The sequence below is a fragment of the Triturus cristatus genome, chromosome 4_2 (assembly GCF_964204655.1).
Source record: "Triturus cristatus chromosome 4_2, aTriCri1.1, whole genome shotgun sequence".
Classification (NCBI taxonomy): Eukaryota; Metazoa; Chordata; class Amphibia; order Caudata; family Salamandridae; genus Triturus; species Triturus cristatus.
The window spans coordinates 640,731,378-640,743,824 of record NC_140586.1 but is presented as its reverse complement, the minus strand read 5'-3'; the positions used below and the strand labels follow the sequence as shown (position 1 = coordinate 640,743,824).

The 12,447-nt window shown below is 47.2% G+C and overlaps 1 protein-coding gene across 8 annotated transcripts in view; it reads left to right on the top strand.

The window, feature by feature from the left end:
- The window catches only part of SGIP1 (SH3GL interacting endocytic adaptor 1), a 1,140,118-nt gene extending 1,136,173 nt beyond the window's left edge, over positions 1 to 3,945 (top strand). For 6 of the 8 annotated variants that reach the window (XM_085602350.1, XM_085602347.1, XM_085602346.1 and 3 more), the window contains one exon: positions 2,916 to 3,945. In XM_085602350.1, coding sequence (XP_085458476.1) covers positions 2,916 to 2,938 — 23 coding nt within the window. In that variant the 3' untranslated portion in view covers positions 2,939 to 3,945. The remainder of the gene's footprint in view (positions 1 to 2,915) is intronic. The other 2 variants (XM_085602352.1, XM_085602351.1) reach the window with 1 other exon arrangement.
- Positions 3,946 to 12,447: the final 8,502 nt, after the last annotated feature.

Below are 12,447 nucleotides of genomic sequence, written 5' to 3'. Positions count from 1 at the left end.
AAAGGAAGGCTGGTTCAGGTCCTCACAGATAACATCTCTGCCACATGGTATTGTAACAAGCAGGGTTGGGTGAGGTCCTGGGCCCTGAACCAGGATGCCCTGTGCCTCTGAAACTGGCTGAATCATGAGGGCATTTTTCTGATCAAGCACCATATGGCAATATCTCTAAATGCCAGAGTGGATAAACTCAGCCAGTAAAGAGTGGCAGATCACGAATGACTGTTACACCCGGAGGTGGCACAGGTGCCTTCCAAGAAGAGGGACACCCCTGACTTCATCTCTTCAGCACTACATAGAATATGCAATGTCAGCACATTCACACACTGGAGTTCCTAAGAATACTCTCTCTCGGAGATGCATCCTGCCTATAGCAGAGCACAGGACTCCTGTATGCCTTCCCACTGCCACTAATAATACACAGAGTTGTGAAGAAAAAAAAGAATAACCAAGCCCAAGTTATGTTAGTGGTTCAAGATTGGGAAAATATAGTGTGGTATCCAGAAATCTTGACGCTTCGAGAGGATCTTATGTTGCAGCAGGAAGGCAGGGTTTTGCGCCCAGGATAGCACAGTTTACAACTCTATGCTTGGAGATTGAGTGGCAGCAGTTGACTTCATTCCATCTCCCTCCCAAAGTAGATGTCATCCTTGGGGCACGGTATCCTTCTACAAAGTCGGTTTACACAGTACGCTGGAACAAGTTTGTGGCTTGGTGTGGCCCCTATAACACAAATATGTTGCAGGCTAAGCTGTCAGGTGTATTGTTGTTTTTGTCTTTGGCCCAGCTGGACCTTGCAGTGGGAACTGTTAATGGTTACTTTTTGGCCCTTTTGACTTTTTTTGCATTTAGCGGACCAGGCCGTCCTAGTGCAGATTCCCTGTTTTGATGTGATTACTTAAACGTTCAATTCATGTTTCCTTCTAAACTCTTTGTGATGCCACAATGGGATCTCAATTTGAGCCTTACTTTCTTATGTGCGCCCCTTTTGATCTGGTGCACTTGTGCCCACTAAGTCTTTTGACGCAGAAGAATGTCTTTTCATCGCAGTAACTTCAGCTCTTCACATGAGTAAGCTTCAGGCACTTTTGGTCCGGACGCCCTACAACATCATCTTTCTGGACAGACTGACGTCAAGGTCTAGAGAGGCATTTCTAACAAAGGTTATGACTCCCTTTCATGTTATATAATCCATCACAACCCCAACATTCTTTGCTCCACTTCGCCCCTTGAATGAGGAGAGACTCAATCAGTTGGACTTCACAAGAGCGCAGAGTTTTTACATTGATCACACCTATGACCATTGGGTAGCGTATTAGCGATTTGTGGGGTTATCTGGGGCTAAGAGAGGCAAGGCAGTGCAGAAAGAACTTTGTCCAGGTGGCTACTCCTCTGCAAAAACAATCTGTTATGCCCTGACCAAGAAGCAACCCCATGAGGGTTGAGGGCCCATTCCACATGGCCAGGGCTGCTCATAATGCACAGCACTGGAACAAGGGGTGCCTATCTTTGACATCTGCCGTGGTACCACGTGAGCTTCATTGCACAAATTCACAAAGCATTACTGCTTTTAGTCAGGTCTGATGAGAAGGTAATTTTAGCTCTTTGGTCTTACAGGAACATTTTGGTCTAAGCCATTCCACATACCCACCAGCTGGGTTGGTACTGCTTTAGTATCTATTCTAAAGGTGAGGAATCTGCGGTTAGAAAGGCAAGTTAATCTCTGGTGGATACTCCTATCTAACCGCAGATTGCTCACTACCCTCCCACCTCCCCATTCTTTGGAATGGTCTCTTTCTTATCTAAAAAGGTCCCAAATTAGTGATCTGCACACTGGCACAGATAATTAGATTCTGGACTTTGTGGCCAAGGGCGTGAACAGTGTCACAAAAGAAACTGACTGTGCACTTGAGTGGCACTTATATGCAGCTCCTACTGTCACTTTCAGGGCAGAACAGGGTCAATGAGGAATCACACACCACCACCTATTAGCACACAGGAACTATGCTGAAAAATCTGCCATCGCCCGTCTATAGCTTGGGGATGTTCTAAAAGTGAGGAATCTGCAGCTAGATAGAGCATACACCAGAAAGAGCGTTACCAAAGGTAAGTAAGTTGTTCATATTGATAGGCTATAAAATGTCAATGATGCAGAAGATATGTGTAGTAATCAATAGCCAGACCCTTAAACTAATACCTAGACCTTTGCAGAGGTTGATAAAACAATGCATCCTTCACAGGTCAGATTAGACCAGTAACAACAACTGGAAGCCCTTTTTTATCGCAAGTTCTGTCCATTTATAATAGGGAGGCATCTCTCGCTTACATTGTTTATACTCTCTTCCTGACTGACATTTCATCAGCGTGTCTATGTGGTACCAGGCACTGTAAACATAAAAATACACGATATGGATTAAAAAGCAATAAAATATGTAAAATATAGTTCATTGATAAACATGAAGCTCCTCGATATACAATATTAAGATCAAATGCCTTTTTAAAAGTAAATTCTGTCTCTCTTGCGCTTGACCTGTTATGCTACCAATCCATTGTACTCAGTCAAAACGCAACTAGTAGACACATTTGTCATCCCTGATCATAATTTTTCACTGTATGTATTTTCCTTGTAAATCTAACTGCAGTAAGTTTCACAGGAGAAAATCAAGTAGACTTGCAACAAATAATAATGTTCTTGAGTATTTCCAAAAATCGATATGACTTTAAACTTAAGGAAAAATATCTACATTTTATCGTAAGTTTTTATTTTTAGGAGCTATATTTTAAGTTTTCAGGATGTTTGTTACATAAACGAATTTTTAATTGTACGAAATGTTTTTCGAGTAGATGTGTACAGATTCGTCAGTGAAATAATGTTTTAAAAAAACATCTATGGTAACCTATATTTTCTATTTTTATAGGAAAATACCTGGCTGATATCTGATATTTCGTGTACTTACTGGAACCCTTGGTCAACCGGAGGAATGCTGTACATTTTCTTATGGTTTTGATGAAATGAACTGAGTTCTGTATTTGGGGCAGTTCTGTTGAAAGTGTTTCAACTACTTTCAGCATTGTTTTCCTCAGAAGTCCACTGTGGCCCCGCCCTACAGTATTTACGACTAGATGTAACATTGTTAATGGTTTTAAAATGTAATTATTGTATTTGTAAATTGTACTCATTACAGTAAGGCTGTATTTTGGCAGTTATACCCTTGAGTTTTAGCATTTTACCATTCATGAAATGGATGTAATTTAAATTGTGGTATATAAATTTATCGGTAGATCAGTTGAATGGCACAATGCTTTGAGAGATAGTTTACATTTTGTGAATACATACACTTAAATAAAATATTGATTACTGTTATGGGGGTGCCTAATATATAACAGGCTAAGTGGAACATGTGGTAAGAAAATTGCATTTTCCATGTCCAGGAGATGTGCATCAGAGGAAATTGTTCTTTCTCGGTTAGAAACTGATTGAAAGCAACATAAGGTGAGCCCCCGAGGGACTTTGTATGCAAATGGAGGACTTTACTCGATGAACATTCTCAAAACTGCACACACTTTTTTTTTTTTTTACTTTTAGACAATGGTGTATATAGTTATACCCTCATTTGGAGACTCCAAAACTGCTGCATCACGGTGGAAGTTCAGACATGTTTTTGTCCTATTTATTACACAACGGATTGCGTTTTTTTCCTGTTGTTTCTTGCCACACTTTAACTTGGTGGATGATATTGAAGTACATTTTTTTGCCCTATGCTATCCCAGCTGTCAGTCGGGGAATGCCATGAAAATGCTTATTTTGCACATATGATCTTATTTTCTTGAAATCCAAAAACGACATATCTTAGTTTAAAAATGTAAAATTATAATTTGTATTGAAACAAGGTTTGTCTATTTATAGTTTTCAAACTCGATAAATGTGGAAGTTCTGAAGTAAACCATCTCTGTTCCATTGCTTTAAGTATTTCTGCATGCACCTGGCTTATATTTGCAGCCTGTTTCTACTAATGAATGTTTCAAACTTTGCCATATGGGAGTTTTGGTATAGCAATATGATCATCTGATCAAAAACTTGATTTCATTATAGTTGAAGATATTAATTAATCGAGGGTGATATTGAATACCATGAATGCTGCTGGTTTGAAATGTTTTTTTTTATTGGTCATTGTCATTTGTGTCTTAAGGCCCAAAGTGTCTTGCTTCCGTAATGCAAATGACCATTAAAACGGGTAAGACAAACTGCAATATTTGCATGATATTAGTCTACCAGTCCTTCATTTTGAACTAGTAGATGAAGAAAACTTCTATTTGAATATTTGTACTTTAGATGATATAGGGGCATATATATATATTACCTACTGGCGGTCGCCAGTAGGTAGTTATAGTTAGGACCCCTTTTCCATAGGAAAACCTCAACATTCTATTTTGAATAACTTTGGCGCCGGTCGATGAATCCTCGCGAATTTCTCAAAATAGGTGGGGCGCTACGCTCCGCTCCTACCCTGAAAGTCTCGGGGGGATTCGTCAAGCGGGGGCTGAGATAAAAGGGGGGTCCCAAAACGCGTTTTTCCCATGCATTTTTCCATAGGACCTTTAGAACGAGCTACAGCCCGAACGGCTGAACAGAATTACTAGAAATTTGGCAGAGAGGTAGTCCCTAGGTCAAGGAAGTGCCTTTTGTAGGTTTGGTGTAAATCTGTTCAGTAGATTCTGAGAAAATAGCCTTTAAATCAATATATATATCTGAGCCCGCTTACGGTACGCTTACCGTACGCTTACCGTAAGCGTACGGTGGCGTGCGCGAGCGCGATTCTGATTGGCTCTTAGATCTTAGTAAACATTCGAATCGGCCGAAACCAGGAAGCGGCGGCCGCCATTTTGTCTCTCGCACTGAGTGTTGTTTATCAAACAAGATGGCCAAAAACATGTTACGGGGCTGTTTTGACAACTCCCTCCCACATAGTCATGTTGAGGGAGTCCCCAAACATCCCCCAAGAGCAAAAACGGTTTTATTTTTTTTTCGGCAATTTCGCCGAGTACGCTTACCGTACGCTTACCGTAAGCGTACGGTAAAAAATAAAAAATAAAAAAAACACTATCCACACTTACCCCACCCCCTGTGCTTTTGGTGGCCGTAGTCCACCAAATGTACAGGGCTTATTAATAGGTAAAAAAAACTAAATTTTGGCAACATGAAATTATAAAATCGAAATAAAAAAAACACTATCCACATTGACCCCACCCCCTGTGCTTTTGGTGGCCGAAGGCCACCAAATGTACAGGGCTTATTAAAGTTGATAAAAACCGTGCACGGAACGAACTGCGTTAAGTGGGCGCGCACGCCTCGAATGGCGTAAAGTAACTTAGCATTTAAAAAACCGTACAAATTCACTGAAAAAACCATAGGTTTCACACACGTTATAGTTAGGAATTAGCATTTAAAAAACCTTGCAAATTCACTGAAAAAACCATAGGTTTCACACATGTTATAGTTAGCGGAAATTTTACTGATAAAAAACCAGTGAAATTGCCCCGTTATAGTTAGTGCTGGCAACTATAACTCACGCGACCGCAATCTTCTGCTGATGACATATGTGTCTTTATGAAAAAAAAATATTTGTAATATATGTATAGCTAAAAATGTATGGAAGAAGACATGGGCAAATAAGTGTCTAAATACAGTATTAGCATCAGCAGAGGATTGCGGTCGCGTGAGTTATAGTTGCCAGCACTAACTATAACGGGGCAATTTCACTGGTTTTTTATCAGTAAAATTTCCGCTAACTATAACATGTGTGAAACCTATGGTTTTTTCAGTGAATATATATATATATATGGTTAAAAAAAAGTGTGTGTTAATACAGATATCTGAAAGAGACTTCTAGCCACATATTTCTTACCATAGAAGTATCCCCAGGTGTCGGACTGAATCTGGAACTTTTTGGGAAAAGTACCCCAGCGTGCCGGTACGTGGCATTGTTCAGCTCTGTGTGGCGCTGTCTGTCATCTGGGCCGGTAGTGACACATACAGTGCCTATATAGGCGCCACTCCAGCTCACTGACATCAGTTCTTTTCTTTCCACACAGATCCTGTGAGAGCAACCCTGTCAGTCACTTTTTGACTGCTTTTTGACGTTTTGTTTGAGAGTTCTTCTGGTATGGCAGGGAAGTCCATTAGGAAGGCTGGCTTCAAGCCTTGCAGCGCCTCTCATCGACAGATGACAAACCTGCATCTTGTTTGTCTCTGGTGCCTGGAACTCGACCATGACGTGAAGACCTGTGCCCATCGCCATGCTACTCACCCCAAAACCTTGAGTGAGCGGTCCCTCAAACTCCTTAGCGCCCGACGTGTGATGCGGCAACAGTCTTGATCCCTGACTAGAGGAAGGTCCCCGGGATCAGTGGTAGAGTCCAAGATCCTAGTTGCATATGCCAAAAGGAAGACATCAAAGAGGTCTGCAACTCCGCCTCATCCATCGTCGTCTTCAGATAAGACGAGGGAGCAGAATCATTAGAAGCCAGGCTCCGCGATTGAGAATGCGCCTGGGCTGACTCAGCGCCTCCCTGAGTTTCTAGGAGCTGGAGCAATCAGCCTCCTTCTCTGCTCAACTTCAAGATTTGTATGAGGCCATGCGCCTCATATTTGAGCAGCCCATTCAGCCGGCGCTCCTTCAGTCCCTGGGGGTTTGGGAGGGGCACCTACTGGTTCCATGCTGGCGGCTCCACCCTCGGTGTCATACGGGCCTTTTGGATGGATGCGGATCGTCTCGAGTCGATAAATCTTTTTCCTGGCCACTATGTCGATGACCACGGCACGGCCATCTCCATTCTGATCCTGACTCCGACATGGATACGTAGAGGCATCATCCAACTCCGGCGACGACTCAATCCATGCCTTCCAGACCGGAGCCTGAGCCCTATTCCTAGGGCTAAGACTTGGAAAGGAGTTGGAAGGGTTGCTGTAACCTGAAGATTACCAACCTTTAGATACCAGTGTCGACTGGTGTGAGGACTTGGCGGAGGCCAATAGACTCAATGGACTGGACGCTTCTCCAGATACTTGCATGTATTCTCCCTCTACCGCGGCTACGGAAGACTGAGCGTCAATTGCAATGGTGGTGAGGAGGGCGGCCGAGCTCCTGGACCTTGGCCTACCCTCAGTGGCAGTCAAGACGAACGTCTTAACAGAAGTGCTTCAACCAGGAGTGACCCCCTCAGAACATCTTCTCCCATTTATTGAAGCCCTTACAGATGTCATGCTTGGGGCTTGGTCCATGCCCAGCACATAGGCTCCTGTGAACAGCATGATTGCCCGCCGCCACCGCCCACCCCAGAGGACCCCAATTTCCTCATACAACACCCCACCCTGGAGAGCTTGGTTGTCCAAGCCTCCACTTCCTGTGTAATTCTGGTGCATTCCCTACCACCCACCGGATAGAGAACCAAAGAGGCTGTACACTTTAGGCAACATGTTTTCTCCCACCAGCCTGGCACTGCGGTCCATGAACACCAAGTGCCTTTTTGGCCGTTGCATCCATGCTTTATGGGATTCAGTTGAGCAGATGCTGGCCATGGTTCTGGAGGCAGTCCTGGCCATACTTTACCAAGCCTTTGCTGACCGGAGAGGTGCTTCTAAGTTCACAATCGGATGTGGACTGGATACCACCTACTCACTAAGCAGAGGCGTTTCCTTGACCGTGGCCTTACGGTGCCACACCTGGCTGAAAACAACTAGCTTTTCAGGGGATGTCCAAGCATCGCTTCTAGACATGTCCTTTGATGACTTCCATCTCTTCCAAGACAAAGCAGACTCTGAGCTGGAGTGCTTCAAGTGCAGCAGGGCTACAGCTTCACCCTCTCCTAGACCTGCGCTCTCTCAATTTCTTGCTCAAGTAGGAGAAGTTCAAAATGCTCAGGCTCACTCAAGTCCTGTCTGCCCTGGACCCAGGAGACTGGATGGTAGCGTTGAACCTACAGGATGCATACTTCAACATACCCTTTCTGCCTGCCCAGTCTGTTACCTGCGGTTCATGGTGAGCATGAGCAAATTCAGTCTGCTGTGCTCCCTTTTGGCTTTATCAATGCCCCTTGGATGTTCACCAAGGTGATGCCGGTTGCTGCAGCTCATGTGCAGAGATCAGTGGTGCCAATCTGCCCCATCTCGACAACCGACTGTTGAAGGCAGGCTTGCCCCAGGCTATCATCTTCCATCTCCAGACTACGGCGGACGCCCTGCATCCGCTGGGTTTCATTATCGACGTGACAAAGTCACACCCGACTCCATCTCAGACGTTCCCTTTCATCTGAGCTTTTCTTTACACTGCAGTTTCGGGCCTATCCTCCCGATTAGCGAGTCCAGGATTTTCAGGTAATGTTACCGATGTTTCAGCCTCTATCCTGATTTCATTGAGACTGACTCTGGTAACACATGCCCAGCATCAGGAGGGAACTGCAAAAGTTCAGCAGTGGTGGTGAAGGAACCGCAAATGGGTCAGCGGCAGACCCCTCTTCCTTCCCAAACAGCATCACTCCTGTGAAGGGGTGGCCATCTTGGAGAGGAGGTGGTCAGACTACTCTGGTCTACGGCAGAATCCAGACTCCACATCACCCTGCTGGAGCTTAGGACGATCCAGCTTGCATTAAAAGGCTTTCTACCATCCATCATACCAAAACACCACTGCCATGTGGTAGTGCAACAAGCAGGGCGGGATGGAGTTGTGGACCCTTTGTCAAGAGGCCCTTCGTCTTCTGATGTGGCTGGAACAGCAGCACATATCCCTGGTGTTTCAACACCTGTCGTAATGTCCACAGTTCTGGGTACTGATGTTTCTAAGGCTGCTCTCGTTCAGAAACGCTTTTTGTCTTGAGTGGTGCTCGGGCCTCTGGTATGCCTCTCTACCAGTATCCCTAGTGCCCAGAGTTCTTAATAAGATCGGGAACGAGCGGGCCCAAGTCATTCTTGCAGCTCCCAACTGGGCTCTAAGAGTTTGGTGTCCCGAGTTGTTTAGCTTGCCCTTCGGTTATCCGATCAGGCTGAACCTTCCGGAGGATCTTCTTCCCAGCAGCAGGGAATGGTTCTCCATCTGAACCTGTCATAGCTCTGCCTTCTTGTGTGGAGATTAAGCTGCAACAGTTGACAGCTTTCGACCTTCGGCCTGAAGTCTGCAATGTTATCTTGACAGTTAGGCGTCCCTCCACCAAAATGGTATACGCCTGCTATTGGGGCAAGTTTGTGGCATGGTATGCAGAGAAACAGGTTGACCCGCTTTCTGCTCCTTTGTCTCAGGTCCTTCTCTTTATCCTTTCCTTTGCCCAGCAGGGATCTGCTCTGGGCACCTTAAGGGACTATCTGTCTGTTAGCTAAGCCTTTTTGTGGTTGCCTGACCAGCCATCTCTTTTCCAATTCTCTATTGTATAATGGTTCTTGAAAGGTTTGCAACATATGTTTCCTCCTTACATTCATCATGCCTCAGTGGGACTTTAATTTGGTCCTGACGTTCTTGATGTTAGCTCCTTTTGAGCCCTTACACATCTGTCCTCTCAGGCTCCTTACAATCAATGTGGCCTTTTTGGTGGCAATAACATCTGCCCGGCGGGTCAGTGAGCTTCAGGATTTGTCATCCAAGCCTCCATATCTGAATATCTACCCAGACAAGCTGGTTCTTCGCTCTAGAGCTTCCTTTGTGCTGAAAGTGGTTACTCCTTTTCATGTAGGCCAGTCCATCACCCTGCCTACTTTTTACACTCTGCCGCATCCATCTAAGAAAGAGGAGCGACTGACGGGGCCCGAAAAAGAGTATTGTCGTTCTACCTTGACTACATGAGTTTCGAGTGGACGACCAACTCTTCGTAGGGTATGTCGAAGTGAAGAAGGGAAAGGCTGTGCAGAAGCAGACCATCTCCCTATGGATTGTCCTCTGCATTAAAATCTGCTATGCATTGGCCAATAAACAACCCCGTAGGGTTTGCGTGCTCAATCCACCAGAGCTAAGGCTGAGACCACTGGATCAGCATGCAAAGTCTCAGTCCTGGACATCTGCCAAGCAGCAACGTGGGCCCCTCTGCACACATTCACTAAACACTTTTGCATGGACGGTCAAGTCCGTCGGGACAGGCAAGTTGCCTGCTCAGTCCAGCAGGACGTTTTTTCTTGAAATTGTTTCGCAGGCCCACCTGCAGGGATATATTGGTTGGGTCTCTATTTTTAGGTAAGGAATCTGCGGCTAGAAGTCCCTATCTGAAGAACAAGTTACTAACCTTTGGTAATTCCATATCTGCTAGAGAGACTATCTAGCCGCAGTCTCCTTACCGACTCACCAATCCTCCCCACTCTCCCAACAGATTTCTATGGACAGAGCTTTCCCCTTTCAGGGCCCTAGTTTTCCGCAACAGTGGTTTGAGTTCTTCGTGGCTCCAGGCGCCTTATTATGTATATGACGCTCTTACCCTGTTTGCGCTCAGGTGCGCGATACCCCCTGGGCAGCCGTGCCCTGGAGGCAGCCTATTCAGGTGAAAAACGAAGCAGCTGTAATGCAGCCGTTTTGTGTTTCACTGTGCAGGTAGGGATTAGAGATCCCCTTGCAGGCAGTTGCAGTGAGTGGTTGCATCTGCCTTTAAGGGGATCTTTGGGGGGTCCATAGGACCACATTTCTCCCCTCCAGAGGGCTGCTATCAGGGGGGCAGTGAAAGTGCAGCACACTGTCAGTGCCTCCCCTGGCAGCTTCTTTGCCTCTGCGCCCACGTCTATAATATAGCGCAGGCACCGAGGCAAAGGGATTCCCTCATTTACATGGGGCCATGCACCCATGCAAATGAGGCAAAGTCCTCTTGAGAAAGCGCTGAATGCGCTAGTACTTTCAATATCTGACAGAAACACGTTAGTTATTGATTCTTTACCTTAGAATTACCCCCAGGCGTCAGACTGGATCTGGGCGGATTTTTCGTCAGCAGTACCTCTGCGCATTGGAAGGTGGCTCTGGTCGGCTCCACGTTCGTCATCGGCGTCGTGGTCGCCTGGATGAGGTCGTGGTAGCTACTTAGACGCCGCCCTCGCACGCAGACGTCAGTTCTTTCTTTTTCCACGTCAGCCAGCGCAGATCCGAGCGGCACCTCGGTCATTGTTTGACTAAGTTTTTCTCGACTTTTGGTGATGTCTTGTTTCGAGTCTCGGACTCCGAACAGGTGCATGAGGGATGTCCGGTTTTAAGGCCCGCGGTTCCTGTACCCGATTGATGGCGGTGACTGATCCGCACCGCGTGTGCCTGGAGCATGACCACGACCCCAAGTTGTGCTCCGACTTTCAGTTGTTGACACCGAAGGCTGTGCGGGAGCGGTCCCGAAAGCTGCTTGAATGACGACAGTCGGCTCCGCGTCGTTCATGGTCCCAGTCGAGAGGGAGGTCGAGGGACCGGTCGCGGACCCACCATCATTCTGGCTCAAAGTCATCGAAGTCTTCGCACTCGGGCCGGTTAAGTCGAAGCATAAGAAGAAGTCGAAGAAGCATCGTCGCTTTTCGCCTTCTCCTTGTCGGTTGACCGATCCGACGAGGCGCGCAGGTGGCGCCACTCCCGCGGCCCTTCGTGCAGAGACTGAAGGGTCGACTCCGAGTTTCCCTCCCTTTCGGGGACCCGAAGCGACCCCCGCCCAGCTTTGTACGTTCTACGAGCGATGCATGCCATCTTTGAGCAGACCGACCCCGCCGGCGCACCTTCAGGCCCGCGGACTCGGTTGGGAGACCTAGGTCCTCGCTGCCGGCAGCTCCGGCCCTGGTGCCACAGGCCCCCCTTAGATCCAGGCCTGGATCCGGATCGGCGCCGGTTGACCTTATTACACCTCCAGCGGCGGCGCTTGCGACGGCACCACTACCGTGCCCAACACCGGTAGGCCCCCGGGCCGGCGTCGACCCCAGCCTCCTTCCCGACATGGACACGGAGCCGGACCTGCGGCCTCCAACGCCGGATCCAGCGCCGGGTGGGGTTTTCATGCTCCTTTTCACTCCTGGCGACCCTTTCCAACCACAGTGGTGCCCAGAGGAAGATGAGGAGGACTGGGAGGGGTCAGGTGACCCTTTAGCTGACCAGCTTGATACTGAGCAGGACTGGAGAGAGGAACTGGGGATGCCAGTAGTCTTAACCCTTCACCCCACCTTGGCATGTTGTCTCCTCCTACCGTGGCTACGGAGGAGGGCGCGTCATACGCTGTGGTGTTGCGTAGGGCAGCCGAGGCTCTCAACCTCGAGCTTCCTACGGTGGCGGTCCAGACTAACCTCCTGACTGACGTGCTTCAACCAGCGGCGAGCTCTTCGGAGCCCCTGCTTCCTTTTAATGAAGCCCTCACTGACTTCCTTTTGGGCACGTGGTCCAGGCCCAATACGGGGGCTTCCGTGGACAGGATGATAACCCGACGCCACCTCCTGGCGACCCCACTTTCCTCTCCCAACACCCC